This window comes from Botrytis cinerea, chromosome 6, assembly GCF_000143535.2.
Source record: "Botrytis cinerea B05.10 chromosome 6, complete sequence".
Classification (NCBI taxonomy): Eukaryota; Fungi; Ascomycota; class Leotiomycetes; order Helotiales; family Sclerotiniaceae; genus Botrytis; species Botrytis cinerea.
In genome coordinates, this window is record NC_037315.1 from 33,455 (window position 1) to 57,491 (window position 24,037).

General features: G+C 19.3%; 2 protein-coding genes across 2 annotated transcripts; both read right to left on the reverse strand.

Annotated features, from left to right (window-relative positions):
• Positions 1-20,118: 20,118 nt before the first annotated feature.
• On the reverse strand, positions 20,119-21,120 carry BCIN_06g00030 (hypothetical protein). The gene is made up of 2 exons (XM_024693264.1): positions 20,947-21,120; positions 20,119-20,890 (listed from the first exon to the last, which is right to left on the reverse strand). Exons 1-2 carry the CDS (start codon positions 21,066-21,068, stop codon positions 20,242-20,244), a joined length of 771 nt encoding a protein of 256 aa, XP_024549050.1. The 5' UTR covers positions 21,069-21,120; the 3' UTR covers positions 20,119-20,241.
• Positions 21,121-21,854: 734 nt separating this feature from the next.
• BCIN_06g00040 (hypothetical protein) lies at positions 21,855-22,816 on the reverse strand. The gene has a single exon (XM_024693265.1). It carries the CDS (start codon positions 22,721-22,723, stop codon positions 22,301-22,303), a length of 423 nt encoding a protein of 140 aa, XP_024549051.1. The 5' UTR covers positions 22,724-22,816; the 3' UTR covers positions 21,855-22,300.
• Positions 22,817-24,037: the final 1,221 nt, after the last annotated feature.

Sequence of the window (24,037 nt, forward strand, 5' to 3'; positions counted from 1 at the left end):
ATATATTAATATTCTTTATATTAAGGTATTTTAGTTTATTTAATCTTTATTTTCATATAAAATAAAATAAAAAGTTAATTTAAAAAATAATTAATTTAATAATCTTTAAAATTAAATAATCAATATAAATTCGATTTATTATTAAAATTTATTTATATTCTAATATTATTTTAAATATAAAATAATATTAAAATAATATTAAAATAATAATTAATTCATAAATTCAATTAATATATAAATCAAATATTGAAAATGATTTTTAATATTTTTTTAAATTTAATTCTTTAAAAAGCAAATCTAATTATATTGAATGATTAAAGAATATTAAGCTTTTTTTATAAATTAATAATTTTTTATAATATTTTAATAAAAAAGTAAAATTATTAAATAATTTTTTATATATAAATATATTAAAAGAAATTATTTTATTTAAATTAGTAATTAAATATAACAAAAGGTTTATAGAATTCAAAATAAATGAAGATAAAGTTTTTGGAATTTTAAGATTTATAATTAATTATAAATTAATTGAAAGATTTAATAATAAAATTATAATAGAAAGTTTATAGGATTTTATTAATTTAATTTTTGAAATATTATTTTTTAAAATAATAGGAAAATATTTAAATTAATTAAATAAAGTTAATTATATTAATTTAAAAGAAATGAAAGAATATATTAGTTTCATTCAATTGATTTATAATTATTTATAATCAATAAATTATATTCTTTTTAAAACTAAAATAATATAATATCTATTTAAAAACTTATTTAACTTTTTCAATACTTTTGCTTTCAAAAAATTTGAAAAATTAATTAAAAATATAAATAATATTAATTTCAATAAATTATTTAATAAATTAATTTTTGAAAAAATTGAAATATAATTGAATATCAATTTTGTTGTAGGTCGAAAGTATATGAAGGGTAATTATATATATATATAATTCTATATATATATAATATAAAAGTATGCTTGGGTGAATGATTAATGGATTATATAAGTAGTGTGATATGTGATTTTGATTGAAAAATTATATGAGATTAATTTTCTTATTTTATAATTTAAAGGATTAGATCCTTTTTTATACTTATTCACTTAAAATTAGCTTTCTTTATTTAAATTCCTTTTCTTAATCTGGTTATTTTTTAAATAAAGAATCTAATTTTTCTTTCATTTTTTCGAAATAACGATTAGGTGATTAATTATTATTTTATCGATTTTATTTAATTGATTTATATAGCTTTCAATCTTTCATTATTAAATTATAATTCAAATTCATAATAAAAATTACTTTATTCTTATCTGAATATATGTATATATATAAATTAAAAGATATCAATATTATATTTATATTATTATATTTTTATTATTATTTTTATTTATAAAAACAATATTATAAATAATGGTCCTTTTTAATATATATTATCTTTTTAATTATATATATAAAATAATAATAAAATAATAAATAAAACAATATTATACAATTTTATATAACTTCACAAAGTTTTTGTAAAGTTATATTTACATATTATATATATTATTTTTAAAATATTATTAGTTTTATTAAAAACCTTTTTAAAGGGGTAAAAAGAGTATTAATTTATATATTCTAGTATTAACCTCATTAAAAAAACCTTTTTAAATAAATAAAAAGAGTATTAATTTTTATTCTTATAATTATTTAATAATTATTATAATTTTGAATTATATTAATAAATCTAGATCGTTTAATTTTATTTAATGGTTTAATCAATCCATCAACTATTTGATTATTAATCGAGATTTAATTTAGATTTAAAAATCCTTTATTTATAAAATCTTTTATATAATAATATTTTATATTTATATGCTTGTTTTTATTATAATATATAACATTTTCAGATATAACTTTTGTTGTTATATTGCTTGTTTATATTGGGAATTTTTTTTAATTATATTGATTTAATTCGATTAATATTCTTTTTAAATATATAGCTTTTTTGATACGAAGGAAGTGTAAAAGAAGGACGAAGTTCTTATTGTATTATGTAGAAGCTATTTATAAATGCCTGGGATATTCTGATACACTAATGTTTATATATCAAATATCCCTTTTGAAAACTATTCCTTATATTCTTATAAGAATATTTTATATAATTAAAATTAAAAAAAATTAGAATTAAAATCAAACAAATATAAAGCAATCATTTCTTTTATTAATTATTATCTAATTTCTTTATTGATTATTATTTTATAAACTATAATATTCCAATAAATTTAATAACTAATCCTTATTATAATTATACTTAAGGAATTGAATTTATACTATAGTAATAAATTGATTCTATTTATTAATATTATTTTAGAATAACTAAGGGTTTTATTAGGATTATATTTGTTATTGAAAGTATATTTGAGATTATTGAAATTGTATTTGATTATTATTGAATTCTTTATTATTTCCAAAATCTATATTGTCATTTTCAAAATCCATATCATTTTGATAGTTATTATAGTTCTATTGATAATACGGAATTGGAAATATAAAGTAGTATTTAAGTATCTGTATTGGATTCCCGAATACTTGGAATTGAGATAGGGATTATATTTGTATAAGACTTATGCTATAATCTTGATTGAATTTATTATATTTTATATTTGAAACATTGAATACATTTGTATAGAATTATTGATTATTGAATTCCTATTGATTAATATATATTAGTATTGATTGTATATAAATAGAATTCGAAGTTTGAATGAATTGAACAAATTATATTAAATGAATTAATTAAATGGATTTTATTATTTCAATTAACAAAAAAGAGAATAAAGTTGATATATTATATTGAATCGAAATTGAAGGATTAAACTGATTTATAAATAAATTATTATAAAGTTTCTTATTCTATATATTCGATTCAGCTTTTAGAAATTCTATAATATTTATAGAATCTTTTAATTTATTTATATCCCTAAGAAATCTCTTTTATTATATATATTAATATATAATCTATTACTTTATTAATAATAATTCATTAACTTTTTTAATTTATATATTTTATATATTATTTCATTCTTTAACATTCTCCTTAACTTTAATAATTATTTAATATTAATATTCTTATAATTTCTTTATCCATTTAAATTATTTATTAATTGATATAATTATAATATTCATTATTAAATCTAAAAAAACAATATATTATAAAATAATAATTATTAAAAATATTAAATCGAATTTTGGATTTATAATTCCAAATTTCAATTTTTTAATTAAATTGATTAAATAATCTTTATACATTTTAATAAACAATTCAAATTTTTCTTTAATAATTATTAAGATTTTCGTTTTGAATTATTATATCTCTTATATAAAATGTTATATTTCTAGATTTTGTTTTCTAATAATTATTATTTGAAAGAAATAAAAGTCTTTTAGTATATTTTATTAATAAATTTAAAGTATTTTTCTATTCTTATTAATAAAAGATATAATAAATATAAAAATAAAATATAAAGGATTTGGAATATTATTAATTATAAAATAAAAATATATATTTTTATCTTTCTCAGATATATTAGAGAATATAATTGATCTTCTTGAAAATCCGTTAACAATAGTGTGAACTATATCTTTAATATATTATATTTCAAAATCAAATAATCTAATTCATATAATTCATTAAGTAACAAAAGCTTTAGAAAAATCTATTACTATTCAATTCAATTATACAATTAAAACTTTGATATTTGTTTTTAAAACAAAATATATTTTGTATAAATCGAATTTATATTTTTAAAAAGCTTTTAATATTTCTTTATATTTCCTTTTTATTATATTATAATTCTTTTTGATATTATTTTATAATCCATTTTCAAAGTATGTAATAATATATTTTCCTTTAGATTCTTATTTTAAATATATTTTTTATTTATTAAGATTTATATTCATTTTAAAAACAATTTATTTTATAATTATCATATCTCTATAATTTAAAAATATTAAAATTAAAGATTTGATTAAATTCTTTTTTAATAATTTCATTATTTATTTTTATTCAATTATTTATAAGAATTCAATATCCTTTTTAAATAAATAATATAATAATTTTATTTTTTATATAAACTTTTCAATTTATATTTAATAATATATATAAATACCTAAGAATATTTGGATTTCTATTATTGATTTGAATTCTAATCAATCAAGGATCTTTTTGATTTTGGTTTTTATAGGCTTTTGTTCTTTTAATTCAATTATATAATCTATCACTTCTATTTTATTATAGTATTATTTGAACTTTATATTAATAATATAATCTATATATTCAAAATATTTAAGAATTTTATTAATTATTTGAATATATTTTAAAATGAATTTTTGTATATTTAATATTATTTTTTTATTGTTATATATTATTTTCGATTTTTTAATATCGATATTATTCAGAAAGAATATTACCATTAATAAAATCAAATTATTAAGAATTTTCATAATAATATAATAGAATTGAATTATTGAATTGATTACTTCTTGGGAAAGTATAATATATTGAAGAAAGCTAAATAGGATTTAAAAAGTTATTAAATCTTTATTTTTAAAAGTTAAGGGTATTTAATCATAATTAAAAAAGAAATCAATTAATAAAGTTATTATATAGTTTACAAAATTTTCTATAAATATATTTATATTAACTAATAGATTCACATTTTAAATTATATATCAATTTAATTTTATTATTATATTAATAATTCAATAGGTATTTAAAATCTTCTTTTTTATTAAAAATTATAGATTATAATAAGACTTATTGTATAATTCGAAAATTCCTTATTTTATTTTATTTCTAAATATAATAGAAATCACTTTTATTAAGGCTTTTGAAATTAGGAAATCAGGAATTTTCCAAACCTTATAAAAAACAATTCGAATTTTTTATAATAGGGTTATATCCTTTTATATTTATTCAACATATATTCAATTAAATATTAAAATTCCTTTTCAATTAAAAAAACAGATTATCAATATATCTCTTTTCAAATCTATTAAAAGATCTTTATAAGTAATTGCCTTTATTCTTTTTAAAATAAGCTAATATTCTTTAGATTTTTTATTGAAATAGAATATAAGAAATTCTTTTCATTTCCCAAATGATTTTTAATATAGATTTCTTAATTAATTATATTCAAATCAATTGTTTTTTTTATTAGAAGGTTTTTTAATAATATTATTTAATTAATTCAAAAAGTAGATCTTTATAACTTTATTTTTATATATTGTATTTACTTATTCCATATTATTATTTATAATATAAATATTAAATAATTCTTTAAAGGTTTATAAGAATACAATATATTTTCCTTTATCTAATCTTTTTAATATATTGAAATAGAACTCTTAAAATTCGATATTAAAAAAAGTATATATTCTTATAAAATATTTTATTTTACTATTATTATAATTTTATAAAAAGTTTATGAAATTATAAAAACTAAAGAAATTAAAAGAATTATTAATATATTATTTCTTTAATATATTAATATTTAATTTTCTGATTATATTATTATTTGAAATTTCTATCTAGTACTTCAAATATTAATTTGAGTTTCTCTATTATTATTTATAATTATAAGGTATTATATATTATTCCAGTATATAAAGCTAATCTCTTCTATAATAAATTATAGTATACCTAGCAATAGTTTATTACAAGCGTTTTCCATAATATAAATATTAATCACATTTAAGATTCCTCCCAATGCAATACAAATATCTCTACAAATTCCTTTTAGATTTAAAGAATCTATATTAATACCCATAATGATTATCTGAATTAAATTAATAAATAAATCAAGTTTTTTAATCAAAATAAAATCAATTAAATTAATTGTAAATTCTGAATTCAGAATTATATTGATTGAATTTAGATTATTAATATTAACTTTAATTTTTAAAAAGCTTTTTTTATTTTTATTTATAATATATATTAAATTAATATAATTTACTTATTTTGGAATTTCGAATTGAAGATTAATAAAAAGTTGATTAATAATATTAATTAAATAATTATTCAATTCTAAAGATATAATAGAATCGCCTATTTTGATTATCCATTTTTTCCAAATTATTAAACATTTCTTAAATATCAATTTTAAAAATATATTAACAATTAATAAAAGAATATTTCTATTAAGTTTTTCTATATTATCAAAGATATTTGTTATAAATCTAGATATCATTCTCTTTTTTGATTTTTTTATTTTATTAATAATCCTTTTATAAATAATCTCTAATTTATTAGAGTTTTGAATATTTATAAATTTAATATTTAATTTGATTTTATTATAATTAAGAATATCTTTTTTAGAAAATATTAAATAAGTATATTTAAAAATCTTTGAAGTAAAAGTAGAATTTTAATTCTTTATATTTTTGATAGGTGATTTGTAAATCTTATTAGGATTATATAAAAATCGATTGTATTTTCTAGATTTAAAATTGATTATATTAATATATTCATTTATAATAAAATTTTCTAAACTATTAATATTAAGAACTTTTATAATATATATATCTTTAATTAATTATATTTGTTTTATTTCTTTTTGTAATTGATTCTATTCATTTGATTTAGCTTTTAAGTTCACTATCTTAATAAAGGAATCTTAAATCTTATAATTGTAAATAATAGATAAGAGATTCTTTTTTATATTTTTTGATTTTCAAAATAATTTATTATATTAATTATAATATATATATTTATAGTCAATATACTTTTTGAAAACAAAACAATTCTTTTTAAAATTATAATTTTTTTTTTTAGGATATTAGTTTTGATAAAAATAATAATATCTTTTTTGAATAATATTGATATATTTTATATTATTATTTATATTATTTTGTATATTATTTAAATTTAGAAAGAAATAATATATTGATATTTAGGGTTGTATAGTAAAAAGGATTTTATAATTTGAATAAGGATTAAATATTTATATTTTTTCTTTTATTCTTTTGAAAGCTTTTTTTTATTAAATTATTATAAAAAAGCTTTTAAGTATTTTTATAATTTGTTTAATATTATTTATTTTTAAAATAATAGAATTTTTAATTTGTATTTTGGTTTTCTTAAATAAAATAATAATATTAATTAATTCTTTTAAATTCAAATCTTTTTCAAAATCGCTTATTTCAAAAATCCTAAATTAGAATTTATTATTTATATATTATATTATTTATTAAAAGATTTTATTTTATTTTATTATATTAAATTTTTTTAAATCTATTTTAAATTTAATAATGCATTTATAAATAATTCTTTTAAAAATATTTTTCAAAAAGGTTTCAAAAATCTTGTTTTTAATTAAAGCTTTATTTTTAATTAAATATTAAACAATTTGATTATATTAATATATAAAGTGTATAAGTATATTAGTATTGTCTTTCCTTTTCTATTTATATTTTTTAATAAAATAATAAATATAATCTTTCGAATATATTTTCTAATAAATATCATTTATCAAATATTCCTTAAGAAATATAGATTTGAATTTGCATTTCCAATTTCAATCTTTTTATTATTATTTTTTTATAATCTTAATATCCTTTTAAAGAGTTTTTTTTATTTACAATAGAATTCAAAGATAAAAATCTTTTTTATTTATTTTATAATTATATTTAAATTGTTCTATATTTTTATATTATTTTATAATATTGGAATCTTGAAATTATAGTATTCCTTTTTATTTAGAGAAAGGCAATAACAAAGTATTTGCTTTATTCAATTATTTTAAAATAGTAGTAAGTTATATAGTATTAATATATCCATTTTATGGGAATATATTAACACTTTGCTTTTATTTAATAAACTCGGTTTTTTATTGCTTTTTTATTTATTAAAAGAATAATCCTTTTTTTAAAACTTTGGAAATATCTTTTTATTTTTAAAAATTGAATATAATAATCAAAATTGATATATCAAAAGCTGAATTAGAAATCGAATTTCTTTTCTTCATTTGATTAACCTCTTTTTTGAATTTAATAAATTCTATTTTATTTAAAATGATTTCTTTCCTTCTTTTTCTAATATTTTATTTTTAATTAATTATTATAAATTACAATCTTGGAAAGGTAATAAAACTTTATATTATTATTTTTATATAATTTTGAAATCTTTTATTCTTTTTTATAACTTTACAAAAAGTTTATAAAATTATAAAAAGATTTATTATATTTATAATAATTAATATTTCATTACTTTTTTTAATATATTGATATTAAGCTTTCTCTAACTTGTAACCTTTTATTTTCCCAAGTTTTTAAAATAGCTTTTAATTAAGAAAGTATTTCTACTTTTTGTTTTCCTTTTATTATTGGGCAAAAGAGAATTCACTCTTATATTATTAATAAATACCTTTTAGATAACAATTAGTTTATTTTTATTCTAATTATATATAATTAGAATTCTATAAAAATTTTTTAACTCTGTAGATTTTTGAATTTTCATTTTATTTATCTTAATATTCCTTTATTTATATAATTTATAAATTAAAAGAATAAAGATTCTCTTTTGATTTTCAAATGATATTGGTATTTTATTAAAAGATTATTTTATTTGAAATAATTATAATATATTCTTTTAATACTATAATAAATATAAATATAATAATAAAGTTTTTCAATCCCTTTTTATTTTTATATTACAAAGTTATATATTGATTTTGAGTTTTTAAAAAAACAATATTTCCTTTACCATAATAATTACAAATTACAATATTATATTATTTATAGATATTTCAATAATCCCATTATTTCAATTTATTTATTATATTTAATAACTATTTGCTTTTTAAAAACGATTCAAGAATTCAGATTTATATATAACTATTTAATCTTTTAATATTTTCTTTTCTACATAGGTTATTAATATAAAAGAATAAAAGGTAATAATAGTTATATAAGAAAAGTCTTTATATATATTAAATATAAAGTAAATAGTTATATATAATAAAATGAAATAAATTGTTATATCGTAATAATAAGATAAGGGAGATAATAAGAATTAAGTATTTAATTTTTTAGAAGACAATTTTAAAAGATAGAAAATTCAATGATATTTTTAGATTTATAGAAGTGAGGCTATAAATACTAAATATTGGTAACACGTGACCCTAAAGTCACGTGTTTTCACTCTCACAATATTTGATATAGATTCAAAAGAATTTCTATTTAAATTAAAGAATGTGGAAGATATAATGAATTATATTTTTGAATTAAAGGGTGTGAAATGTATTGGAAAGTTTTGGGTATATTGATTTGTAAAATATTGAATTGAATTAAAGATATATTTTAATTGTATTTATAATTTTTAAAATTTTTTTTATAAAGATTTTAAGTTTTTTGAAGAGTAGTTTTGATTAGTTATAAATATATAAATGAAATATAATATTTTGAATAAAGATTTTTATAATTTTGATGAAATAGGTTTTATAATAGAGATTATATATATAATAATAATAGTAATTAATATTGAATGAAATAATAAAAATAAGATAGTATAATTAAATAATTGAAAATGGATTATAATAATAATATATAGAAATGAAAAGGGTGAAATTATTTCTTTATTTTTAATAGTTTAAGAATAAGTTTATTTTTTTAATTGATATATTGAAACGAATTCTTTTATAGAATGAATTATTAAGTTTATATTTAATAAATAAATAAATAAAAAAATAGATTTAAAATGATTGAAATATTTTGATAAGTATATTAAAAATCGAAGAAAGAATAAATATTGAATATTAATATTGAATGAATATGAAAGTTATGAATTAATAGTTTTTTAAATATATTATAAAAAGAATGATATTATATATTTATATTTATTATTATATTTAAATTATTTAATTTAATTATTTGATGTTAATTATTTTAATAATTTGAAATATTTATATAATAATTAAATTGATAGATTTATTAAAATATATATTAATTATATTTTAAAAATCGAATTTTTTATAATTTTTAAAATTATATATAAAAAATTAATTATTTTTTAGAATATAAAATTAAGATTTCAAAAAATAAATTTAATTTTATTTAATTTTGAAATTGTACTTTTGAAATTAGATATTCGAATTTGTATATTTATTCTTTTCTTTTTCAATTTAAATCAATAGATTTTTTAAATCTTTTATAATTCAATTGAAATTCTTTTTCAATTAATATTAATTAAATTTTGAATAATTTATTATTAATTAAGTTTTCCTATATTTATATTCGAAATTATATTAACTTTAATTAAAAATATAAAAAGATTAGTTTATAAAAATATATTTTTAAATATAGAGAATTGTATATTTTAAATAGTAAATAAGATATTAAATAAATATTGATATATAAAAAAAATTTAATTATATTAAGAAGGAGTGTTTATTGAATAAAAGGTTTATAATATATTATTTTAATAAGAGATTGATATTTAGATTTAATATAATGAATATCAAAAAAAGGAGAATTCTAATGAAAAAGTATTTTTTAATTAATATTATAATAAATATAAAAAGATAGGATATAATATAATAGATTTTAGATTATTAGATTCTTAATAATTTCAATTAATTGATTTAATTATTATTGAATAATATAAATTTGAAAATGTAAATTGAGGTGAAAGTGGGTTATTTGGTGATATGGATTATTCGGTGTTAAATTATGTTATTCATTTATTAAAATAATTAACGTTTCTTTTTAATATAATAAATGAATTAATCCATTATTAATTTATACATCCTCAAAATCTTTAATCAATTTCTTAAGATATTCAATAAGTTTATAATTCTTGGAATATATCTATATATTATTATATATTATTATCTTTATTATATTTATTAATTTAAATATAATTATAAATATTATTTTCAAAATTATATCCAAAAGTAATATTAGATCTTCAATAATATTATAAACTTTGAAAAGAATATAATTTCGAAATTAAGAATTTTGTATTCTTTAAATAATAATATAATATACTTATACTTTAATAATAATAATATTTATAAACTATATTTTTCATTTTCGAAATTATATTTTAAATTATTAAAGATTATCTTTTATAAATTGTTTTTGATTAAATATTCTTTATTTTCTTTATAATTTCTAATAATATTTATATATATTTTTATTCAAATAATTATTAATGAATTTGAAATATTTGTAAACAATATAAAATTGTTATAATTAATAATAATATTATAAGTATTTGGAATTGTATTTTCAAAAAGATAATTTTTATTTTTAAAAAAAGAATAATATTTGATAGGGATAAAAATTATAGATTTTAAAAGCATTATTACTTTTATTATAAATATAATCTTTTGGATTACAAATTCATTTTTGATTTGAATATGTAATAATATTATTAAATTCTTAGAAAAATATAGAATAAATATCTTTCTATTTAGATTTATATAAATTCTATATAATATTAGAAATTTGTTTTTCAATAGAATAATAAAACCATTTGAATTATTAAATCCTTTTTTTATTCAAATCTTAATATTAACTTTACCTAAAATATATTTATTATTAAATAATCTTAATAGAAATATATTAAACTTTATTAATTAATTTAAACAAAAGTGGTTATTAATATTTTTAATATTAATATACAAATCTTTTTCGATTGATATATTGAAATAATTAGAAATCCATTCTATATTAATTAATAAATATAAATATTTATTATCAATATAAATTTTAAAATTTTAATTATTAATTGATTTATATATTATTACTATTATATAAATAGATCAATATTCGAAATTGTATTTCGTATTATTAATTAATATTATAATATCAACAATATATAATATAATTGATATACCAGATTCAAATTCAATCCCGATTTTCTTATTTGAATATTTATAGAAAATCCTAAAACCCTATATACCTTTATTTGAAATACTAATATTAATTCCAAAATGCATATAATAAATCTTTTAATATATTGGAGTTTTATTATTACCAATTTCTAATATATATTAGCTTTTAATAACTTTTGTTTTTGTAATATCAAAATCACTATCTTTTATTTGTTACAAATCCTTTATATAAGAATTTAAATAAATTATTGTTTATAATATTGTTTTTATAAATAAAAATAATAATATAGTATAATACTGATATCTTTTAATTTATATATATATTCAAATAAGAATAAAGTAATTTTAATTATGAATTCGAATTATAATTTAATAATGAAATATTGAAAAATATATAAATCGATTAAATAAAATTGATAAAATAATAGTTAATCATTTAATTATTATTTTGAAAGAAGAAAAGAAAAATTAGATTCTTTATTTAAAGAATGCCTAAATTAGGAAAAGGAATTTAAATAAAAAAAGCTGATTTTAAATGAATAAGTATAAAAAGGGATCTAATCCCTCAAATTGTAAAATAAGAAAATTAATTCCATATAATTTTTAAATAAAAATCATGTATTATATTGCTTATGTAATCTATTAATTATTTATTCGAGTATGCTTTCATTTTATATATATATATTATATATATATAATTATTTGTTATATACTTTCGACCTATAATAGATTATAAACCCGGTAATTTATATATACAATTAAAAAGCAAGTTATTCTAGTATATAATACAATACATATCGAAAAAACAATAAAAAAGTTTTCAAGAAAATATTGAAAAAGCTTTCGAAAATCTAAAAGAAAATTGATTTCTGAATTCGAAATTAAATATATTCAAAATACATTTAAAATCGAATTAAAATTTAATTAGAATTTAATACTTTATATATTATATATAAAAGAATATATACTAATATAAATCAATATCAATTTTATATTTCTTTTTGAATTTATATAATTTTTATATATATATATATTATATACATTTTTGTTATATTACAAAATAATATTATTAAATAAAATATATTATTGAAAGATATTTTTTTATATATATATATATTTGCAATCTTTATATATATTATTAATTTTTATATATATAATTGATTCTTAAATTATAAAAATCTTTTAATATAATAAAAGTATTAGATTTATATTTAATAAAATATATTTATATACTTTTTATAATTTATTTAATAAAAGTAATAAAATTTTTTTTTTTTAATTTTAATATTTTAAATTATTTATAAATATTAATATTAACTTTTTCGAATTGATTTAATTCAATATCAAAAAAAGTTTTATTAATATTTTGAATTATTTTAATATATATACAAATTTCATAATGATTTAGATTAATATTATATTCTTTTAAATTTAATAATTTTATAATATAATCTTTATTTATATTAAAGGTTTAAATTATTAAGATTTATATTTTTCAATTCCTTTTTAAATTTTATATCCAAATCTATTTTAAAACTTTTAGACTCTTTTTTAGATTCATTTTTCGAATCTATTTTAAAATCTATATTTTATTAATAGTATTTATATTTATATTATTATTTAATTGATTTATTAATTCATAATTTATATTATATTTCAAATAAAAAGTATTATCAATTTATTTAGTTTTGATTTTAATATTTAATAATTTATTTAAAAAATTATAAACATTATTAAAAAAAATATATTATTAATCTATCCATTTTTAATTATTTATTTAATATTAATTAAAATTGATTTTAATAAAAATATATATTCAACTATTTAAACAAATATTTTTTTATTATTTATAATAATTGAAATATTCTTATATTTTAATATTAATATAAATTCTTTGTTTATTTATAATATTCCAAAACTCTTTTAAATTAGATTTTTTTTAAATCTTTTATTTAATTCTATCAATATTATAAATTTTAATATAACAAAAACTTTTTTAGATTTTTCTTTAAATTCTTTTAATTTTTTATTATATTTTAAATAAAGCTCTTTAAATATAAATATATTATTAGATTTAAAATAATATTATTTATCAAAATTATTATTTGGATTATCTATATAAAATATAATATTATTAGCTTTTAAAAAGAATTTAATTTTATTACATTATTTTATATAATTAAATCGATTATTCAAAATTAAATTTATATATTTGATTCTATAATTTATATTTAATAATCTTTTAAATATAATATAATATAATAAATATTATATAAATCAAAATCTTATTCAAAAATATTTTTAATTTTATAAAAACTTTATAAAGTTATATTATATATTTTATATATCAATATAAATTTCGTATTAAATTTAACTATTATCTTTTAATCTAAATCTTATTATATATATATAATAAAATCTATTTAAATTAAATTATTTTTATATAAAATAATTGCTATATTATTTATTATAAATAATATATATATATTTATATAACTTTTAAAGATTTAAGTTTATTTATTTAATTAGATTTAATTTTAAGAATACAGATTTATATATAAAAAGATTAAAAAACTAATATTTTTATAGAAATAAAAGTTTAATATATATAATATTTTATTATATTATTTTCTTTATTTGATTTTCAATATAACAAGAATATTGAATTATTTTAATTATATTCTTTCTTTTTTTGATATATTTAATATAAGATTTGAATTATAATTTTTCAATTTAATAAGATTTATATTTGGATTTAATATTTTGATTATATATATATTTGATATATATTCTAATAATTAAAATTTTTTAATAATTAAATTAAGATTTCTTTTTATATTCTTTATATTATAAATATAATATATAGATATATTAAAAATAGAATCTTTTATATTTAATTAATTTATTATATTTTAATTTTCATTTTAATAAATTATTAAATAATATTTGATTTTTATATTAAAGATGATATAATAATAGAAATTATTAATATAATAAATTTTCTTATTATTATATTAAATTATATTATATTATTTATTATTTAAAATCTTAATATTATTTTCAATCGATTAATCAAAATATCTCTTTAATATTTCTATATAATATATATACATATATAAGATTCGCAAACATATATATAATATATATTTCGATAATATATATATATATATATAGAAATCAATAATATATATAAAAATCAATAACATATATAACGATTGTAAACATATATATATATAAGGAAATACCTCCCAATAATATACTTTACCTAATAATATTACCTTATAATATAATAGAAATACATATAATATATATATATAAAAATTATATAAATTCAAAAAAAGATATAAAATCAATATTGATTTATATTAATATATATTCTTTTATATATAATATTTAAAATATTAGATTTTAATCAAATTTCAATTCGATTTTAAATATATTTTGAATATATTTAATTCCAAATTCGGAAATTGATTTTCTTTTAGATTTTCGAAAACTTTTTCAATATTTTCTTGAAAACTTTTTTATCACTTTTTCAATATATATTATATTATATACTAAAATAATTTGCTTTTTAATTATATATATAAATTTTTGGGTTTATAATCTATTATAAATCAAAAACATATAAAAAATGATTATATATATATATAATATGGAAGTATACTCGAATGAATAATTAATGGATTATATAAGTAGTATGATATATAATTTTAATTGAAAAATTATATGAGATTAATCTTTTTATTTTATAATTTGAGGGATTAAATCCTTTTTTATACTTATTTGCTTAGAATTAGTTTTTTTTATTTAAATTCCTTTTTCTAATTCGGTTATTCTTTAAATAAACAATTTAATCTTCCTTTTATTCTTTTGAAATAATAATTAGATAATTAATTATTATTTTATTGATCTTATTTAATCGATCTATATAACTTTCAATATTTCATTATTGAATTATAATTCAAATTCATAATAAAAATTACTTTATTCTTATCTGAATATATATATATATATATAAATTAAAAGATATCAATATTATATTTATATTATTATATTTATATTATTATTTTTATTTATAAAAACAATATTATAAATAATAAATTTAAATGTTAATAAAATAAATTTTAAAAATAAAAATAATTAAATTTCAAATTGTAGTTATTATAATAAAAAGGATTATTTAAAATCTAAATGCTTTTTTAAATATTTTGAATTAAAAAGTAATAAAGAATTTAATAAAAAATAATTAAATAAAAGCTTGAATAATTTTATTTTAAATAAGTAATTGATGATTATAAATTATAAAAATTTAGTTAATTATATATATAAAGTTAAATTTGATAAAGTATTATTTATTTAATAAAAAATGATTTATTAATTATAAATTAATAGAATAAATAATATTTTTATTTTAATAAATAAATTAGAAGTGATTTTATAAAGGGTATATTATATATTAAAAATAGTTTTAACTTTTATAAATTTTAATAAAATAATTTAAAAAAAATGGACTAGTTATATTATTCTTTTAAAAAACAAAATCGATATTATTAATAAAAATGTTAATATTTGAATTACGGTTTTTTAAATAAATAATATTTATTATTTGAATTTTAAAATTAATATTAAATATTTTAAAAGTATTAATATTTTTGAAATTGAAAAAGAAATTGATTTAGAGTCGAATTTATAATTAAGTAAAATCGATTTAAATTTAGTTTATTGAAAATTAAATTATATAAATAAGTATTATATAATAAAATCCTTAAATATTTGATTGAATGAATTTAAATTTGATTTAGAAAACTATGAATTTTATAAATTCGATAAATTTTATTAAAAAATAAACAAGAAATCTTTGGAAATTTTTAATATAAATTATAAATTCGAAAAATTGAATTTAAATATAATTAAATCCTTTCGAATTATAAAAATTAAAAATAAAAAATATTTTTTAATCTTTATTAATTAAATTATTAAAATCATTTAAATATATTTTATTGAATTTAAATATATTTTATTAAATTTAAATATATTTTATTAAATTTAAATTTTGGATCTATAATATTCTAATAGATTTTTATAATTTAATTAAAAATCAATTCAATATTAATATTAAAATATTGAAATTAAATAATATTCTTGAATCTTTATTTAATAAATAAAATAATTTTATTAAAGATTATAAAATTATATATAAATATATTAATTTATATATTTATTTTCAAAATGGAATAATTGAAATATTGAATAAATATATAATTGAAAGATTATTATATTTAATTAAAGAAAAAGAAATTCTATTATATTTATAATTATATTTAATATAAATTATAATTTATATTAAAAATAAAATATATAATAATTTTATTAATAAATCATTATTCGAATTAATATATAATAAAAATCTAATTTAAATTATTTTAAAATTTTAAATCTTTTTATTTATATTATTAATAATAAAAAGATTTATAATAAAAAAATGAATTTTTAAATTTATAAAGATAACGTAACGTATGGGGAACTCGGACATATGGGGAACTCGGACACTTTTAGCCCATCACCAACTTGAAACCGCAATAACTTTTATTATGCATACCCAATCACCTTCTACATCTGCTCAAATTGAAGAGAAGCTTCAAAAGGCTATAATTTCACTTCAATTGAAAGAATTTAAATCAATTAGAAAGGCTGCAGAGCATTTTGAAGTCCCTAAGTCTACCCTAGCTGATAGGCTGGCTGGGAAGAAAACACGTTCCCAAACCCACGAAATGGCTCAAATTCTTTCAAACGCAGAAGAAAATACTCTTGTACGATGGATTTCACGACTTACCATCACTGGATTCCCTGCTACACCTATGTTGGTGAAGGAAATGGCCGACGAAATTCGTCTTCGACGCGTTCGGGTCGCGTCATCTCGAAATCCTACCTCGACAGAAATTCCACCTATAGGCCACGAATGGATCTATAGATTCCAAAAACGACATCCAGAACTTAAAACATGCTATTCACGTCAATTAGAGTCTAATCGGGCTAAAGAAGCAACTCCGGAGAATATTCAGGCTTGGTTTGACGCGTTTCGCACGCGTCTCATTGAGCGAAAGTATGAATTAGATGATATGTATAATATGGATGAAACCGGATTTGGAGTTGGAAGTACTCAAAGTACGCGCATTATAGTCGATTCTACTCAGAAGTCGAATTGGAAAGTTACAGCTGGCAAGCAAGAATGGATAACTGCATTTGAATGTATCAATGCAGCTGGAAATGCTCTATCACCTATGGTCATTTTCAAGGCTCAGAATACGAATTCTGCATGGATTCCAAAGGACACACCTCAAAGCTGGCAGTTCTCTACTAGTACAAATGGATGGACCTCAAATAGCCATGGATTAGAATGGTTAAAAAGGGTTTTCGAACCAGAATCCAAGAAAGTGTCAGGTGACCGACCTCGACTTTTGATCATGGATGGCCATTCAAGCCATATTACAGGTAGCTTTATTGCTTTCTGTATAGATAATGATATCGATTTACTTATATTACCTCCTCATTGCTCTCACTTGCTTCAGCCACTTGATATTGCGGTGTATGGGCCAATGAAACGATATCATGCTTTAGAGGTCGATCGATATTCTCGAGCTGGTGTAAAGCGAATCCAAAGAGCTGAATGGGTAGAACTCTTTCAAAATATCAGAAAAAAAGCATTGAATTCTTCTAATATTAAAGCTGGCTGGAGAGGAGCTGGTTTAGTACCTTTTGCCCCACGAAAAGTACTCGATTCATTACCATTTAACTCCTCCCAGCAACCTTCTACTCCACAAATGAGAACCCCCAATCAAGACCTAGACTTGTCTATACTCAGGAGTTCTCCTCCAGATGGAACAGAACTAAGGCAAGCAAATCAGATCTTTAATACAGCTCTAGCAAGCAGTGGTTCTCCTGCATCGCCAACTCGTCGATATGCCAAGAGAATGACTAGGCTTGTAGAATCTCAAAATGCTGAGATAGCCCTACTTCGGAAACAGCTCTCTGATGCTCAGGAGGTAATTGAGACTCGAAAGAAGAGAACTAAAGGCAAAAGAGTCAAATTACAAGGTCAATTTGTCTTTAGTACTAAGGAAGTATTGAAAATGGTACGTGAGGCGGAGGAAAAACCGAAGGAGAAAAAGCCACGAGGACGGCCACGCAAACGCCCAATTGAAGAATCAGAAGAAGAGATTGAAGAAGAAGAGCTAGAGAATAGTTCAAGTGATTCGGAATTGGAATTGGAGGATTGTGTGGCTCGTAGAACAAGATCGCGTGTAGAATAATTGAAAAAGTGTCCGAGTTCCCCATATGTCCGAGTTCCCCATACGTTACGTTATATCAATAAAATATAATTTATTAAATAATTATTTTATTTATATTTTTATCAATAAAAAAATATATATATTATAAAATTAATTTAATATATTTATTAAAAAAGAATATAAAATTCCATAATAGATATAATAAATTAATTATTAATATATTATTAATACATTATATTCATATAATAATATCATAATATAATTATATTTTATCAAATTAATTTAAATAGAACAAAATAAAATAAAACCAAATAGAAATATATAAAAGATTATTGCTAAATTAATTAAATTTAATTAATTACAATTTCCTTTTATTATATAAAACGATTCTATAAGATTCAATTTAAATCGATTCTATTTATAAGTATAGAATATATTAGAATTTCATTATAAACTATATAATCCTAGGATATTCTTTAAAGAAAACCTAGAAAAATAAGCAAATTCGTTCTTATTTAGTCTCAATATACAATTTGACTTCAATTTACTATATATTCGATTTGTCCTTTGTAAGCTAAATCGAACTAAGTCTTCCACATTCACTTTTATTATAATATTTATTATCATATATTATAATATAAGATTTTACCTACAAGAATTATATTGGGAGGGTGAGAGGTATACGAATTTCTTGTGGAAACATTTAATGATGCAAACAGGAGTTTCTCTTCTTGTGTCGCAACAACAAGATCAAAGTATCAAATGATATTTCGAAACTTTAGAATTTCGCAAGTTTGTTTTCTGTGGTTTAGAGATGTTCCTCAATTTAACCACGAGGTTCACACATGGTTTTATAAATAATTTCTCAACAGCGTTGCTCACTCAGCATGAGTTTGCTATATTCGAATATAATGAAAGAAAATTTTTACTTGAATTTGACACTATCTGTGGTATTACAAGACGGTGATTCATGAACTTCTTTTTGTCCCGAAATTGATCTTGTCAATTCTCCTGTAAGAATATATCAATCTCAACCCCCGACTGAGCCTCTGCCTTATTCCTTCTCCCTACCTCCCTTTAACTGAGACTCTCACATTCTACTCCCCATGCGTGATGATGGTACAGGCATTCAGAAGCATATCTTGGATCCCAATCTTTGATATTTATCCACCCCTTGCCATTCGTGAAATTAGCGACATCAGTCGAAAGACCATCGCATTTATTTCCCAACTCTAATAAAACCCCATTATCGTAGATGGGGGTCGATGGGAGCTTTGTGTTGACATGCATCATGGTAGCATAACACAAAGCAAGAAACTTTCTCCCAGTAGAATTCTCCTTGGTGCTGTTATACCCAAGTTCGATATGTCTTGGCTCAGGAAAAAACTGTTTGTCGGATCGATACGTGGCCATAATCCGATTCATGATGATATCCTCAAGATCCAAGGCTTTGTTTTTGTTGGCAAAGATGTATAGATGCCATAATGTATCGAGCGAAATCCCGGGGAAGAGTTTACCATGATAGGCAAACTGGAGAAGGCGGGCAAACACAGAACACGATATGGGTTGGAACACATCAAACCACCCTACTGATAAGCCTGTGTCAACCGATCTAGAGACTCGTAGACGACGAAAAATACGAGGTTGACGAGTGATGAGGTCGGCATGAACTAGGAACTTCTTATTTTCAGCGCCGACGGTAATGGTGATCATCTGTTTTCCGAGTCTAATAAAGTCAGTTACCATGATGTGAGAATTTGTCGAGGATAGTAGAATACTTACTTGAGAGGAGAATTCTTCTGCCATTCAAAAAGCTTGCCCCTTGTGACAGCTGGGGTTGTGGAGACTGGTCCAGTAGATACTGTGTTCTTGTTGAACAAAATATCATAGGCAGATTGAACCATGTTTTCTGATAACTTAGGATTTTAAGCGTTGTAAATAAACGTCGATGGTATCGGTAGATTGATGATAGAAGGTTTGTGTTGATTGAATACCAAATTGATTTGCTTGATATGTTGTCCTTTGCAAATTGAGTGTTCTTTTCAAGAAGATTGTGTGTGAATGAGAAGAAAGTAAGTTGCAGTTAGGAGTAAAAACAGATTATATACTTATGAGCTGATGTTACGGTTCGATCATAAAATACAGCCGGGTATATAAGCGAGATTCAATACATCGAGATCATGGAGGAAGTTGCGAGGTTCATACCGTACCATTAGCAAAAGAGCGTGTTAGGTGCCGTAATAATAGTCACTATCAGCTAACGTGTACTAGCGTATATTAATACGGCTCTCTATTTTAATATAATTCCATGGTCAATCTACCGTTGACAGATCGCATTTTTCTACTCAGGCGAGCAAAAGTGGAGTGAAAGATGCATGATCAGCAAATTCTCTCTTCTTCACACAGACCCACCGTAACATATGTATAGTATACGGTATCCAGTTGAGCTCCTAAGTTTCATTCCGAAACATCTGCCGTATCTGTTTTATGTTCGTCCCATGCGTGGCAAGTAGCAAGTTTTCTCGGCAAAAAAGTTTCCATGACAGATAAATTTCTACAGCGAATAGTTTCTCATAGCAAATAAATTTTCACACTGACACTATGAGAACGGGAGCTAGTTATGTGATACTCAGACATACTAGTGGAACATGATATTCTATTGATTGAAATTTCTGTGGATCGCTCGGTCTTGGTTTTCAAACAATGTTCATAATGATCCTCGTATCCTTTCCCCGTAGCTTTTGGTCATCCTATACATTTCGAAAATTGTTGATAGAAAAAGAAACAGTCAACCATGTTGCCCTTTGAGTGCAAACGAAATTCCCTCCTCCATCAAGAAGTCGAAGTCCAACCCGAAATATTCTTCCCTTGCCCTTGATAAATATCCTAGACATTAAAGATGACAATAACTACAAAAATGGAATTGATCGGAATAAAATAAGTTGATAAGGTTTTAGTGCGGGATCAAAAACTATCGACCCTCATAACACTGAAAAAGATCTCTTTTTCTAGTTGGAGAATCATAAATTTTGATACGATTGCTTAAAAGCAAGTTTGAGAAGGCTTTTATCATCTGGAGATTGCATTCTAGCCATCAGTAGATTTCAAATTCGACGATGATAGCAGCACCCAGAAATCAAGCGTTCTCCTCTGTAATTCCCTCGAGCAAGGTATTTATCAACGACTCCTTGTCCTCGTCACTCCAACAATTTCTGTTGGTTCGAATTTCAGTCATGACGTAATTAAATGCGGCGCGCCGTGTAGAATTGTCTTCTAGTTCTTTCGGTACTTCTCCCTCTTCCTCTTCTCCCTCCTTCTCCTCCCTTCTATCATCATCATCATCTGAATCCGATTTCGTCCATGGCAGGAACATCTTAAAAGTAGAATGTTTGAATGGTTCTTTTTCCCATAAACAAATTTCTCCACTCTTCATATTTATTGGTTGAAAAAAATGGCGGTACTCTCTCATGTTCACATACCTAAGGTCTTCATCTGGATGCGGTAAAGGAAATGATGAACCTTCAACATGTGTGATGAAGCTGTAGAGGCTCGACATCATAATTGATGGTCGACAAGGCGTATCAATGATCCAGGCATTGGAACAAGCACAATTCGAATACCAATATCCTGAACGTGACGTACGCAAAGTTCCACATATTTGAATTTTCTCCAGATGTAATGATTGATGCAAAAAGTAGAACATTCGAATCCATGAATTACTTTTGAGATACTCCTTGAACTCTAACTCTTTCTTGGTGATTTCAATCTTCATATTGTGAAGTCTGAGCAAACGCAAAGAATGTGCGTTATTGAGTGAAAATTCTTGGAAATACTGCGCATTCAAATTCAAATCTTTCAGTGTGAGAGATTTCAAAGACGGAAACATTCTGCTTGGGTTCACCAACTCTGAAAAATCCGTCGGATACTCCAAAGTTCCGAAGTGAAAAGCAGGTAGTTTGCTGAGAGAAAGCGACCTAAGGTTTTGCATGCAGTTAAGAAGCGCGGAAAGCTGAGGGCCCAAGAAATTTTTGAATGAAGTGTCGAAATGCCTTAACTTTCCGAGACTTTCCATCTCCTTCTTAGAAAACATTGTAAGACTTCGTTCGCGGTCATGGGTATTAGATTTGACTCTGAATGTCTCTACTTCAATTGTAGTTAAGATGGAAACATTACCAAGTGCTGATTCCAGAAAGTTCCAAAGCGTATCAAATGATCTGTTGCTGACAAGGGAATCTTCAAACAGAGAATTTATTGAACTGTACAACTTCTAGTGGATTCGAATGGTATTTAGACTTGGTAGCCGCTTTATTAGACTTGCGAATTGTGGTGCACAAGTGAGCATGAAAACGTGGCTTTAAAGGTTAGGACTGTTCGCTATGTTCAATAAATTCTGAAATGATGAATCTTCGAATTTGAATGATATTTCTTTGAATAAATGAGTTGCTGCTGCAAGAGAAAAATCCTCCGAAACAAATCTAAGATTGCCAAGTTTGTTTGGATCGACGTGGGAGCAAATCATGCAAAGAATTTCTTGTGGCAGTTCTACTCTTTGCTGGTAGTCGATCTCTGTATTGATCAAAGCTTGGGATGAAAGTATGGTTTGTGTCTTCTCCATGTCCTCAATATTCTCCTTGCTCCCGACGGCTTCAACTGGAGTTTCCGTATTGGGAATTGTTGTTCTTTGGTTCTGATTCGCCATGTCTTGAACCAGGTTCTCAAATTGTGTGAACAAAATGAATGACTTCAATCCAATTACCACTGTAATATAGCAACTGTAATAAAGCCCTAAGCTAATGCGAAAGAGACTAGCTCTTTCAGTAAGTCTTTATAAAGACTTACTACTTTCAATACGTAGCTAGCTCTTTAGATAGAA

Bases quoted from the DNA above. Each gene is read 5' to 3' on its own strand.
- BCIN_06g00030 (XM_024693264.1), bottom strand. From the start codon at position 21,068: ATGGTTCAATCTGCCTATGATATTTTGTTCAACAAGAACACAGTATCT. The intron at 20,891-20,946 runs GTAAGTATTCTA...TGACTTTATTAG, and splicing joins CAGAAGAATTCTCCTCTCAA to ACTCGGAAAACAGATGATCA.
- BCIN_06g00040 (XM_024693265.1), bottom strand. From the start codon at position 22,723: ATGATGTCGAGCCTCTACAGCTTCATCACACATGTTGAAGGTTCATCA.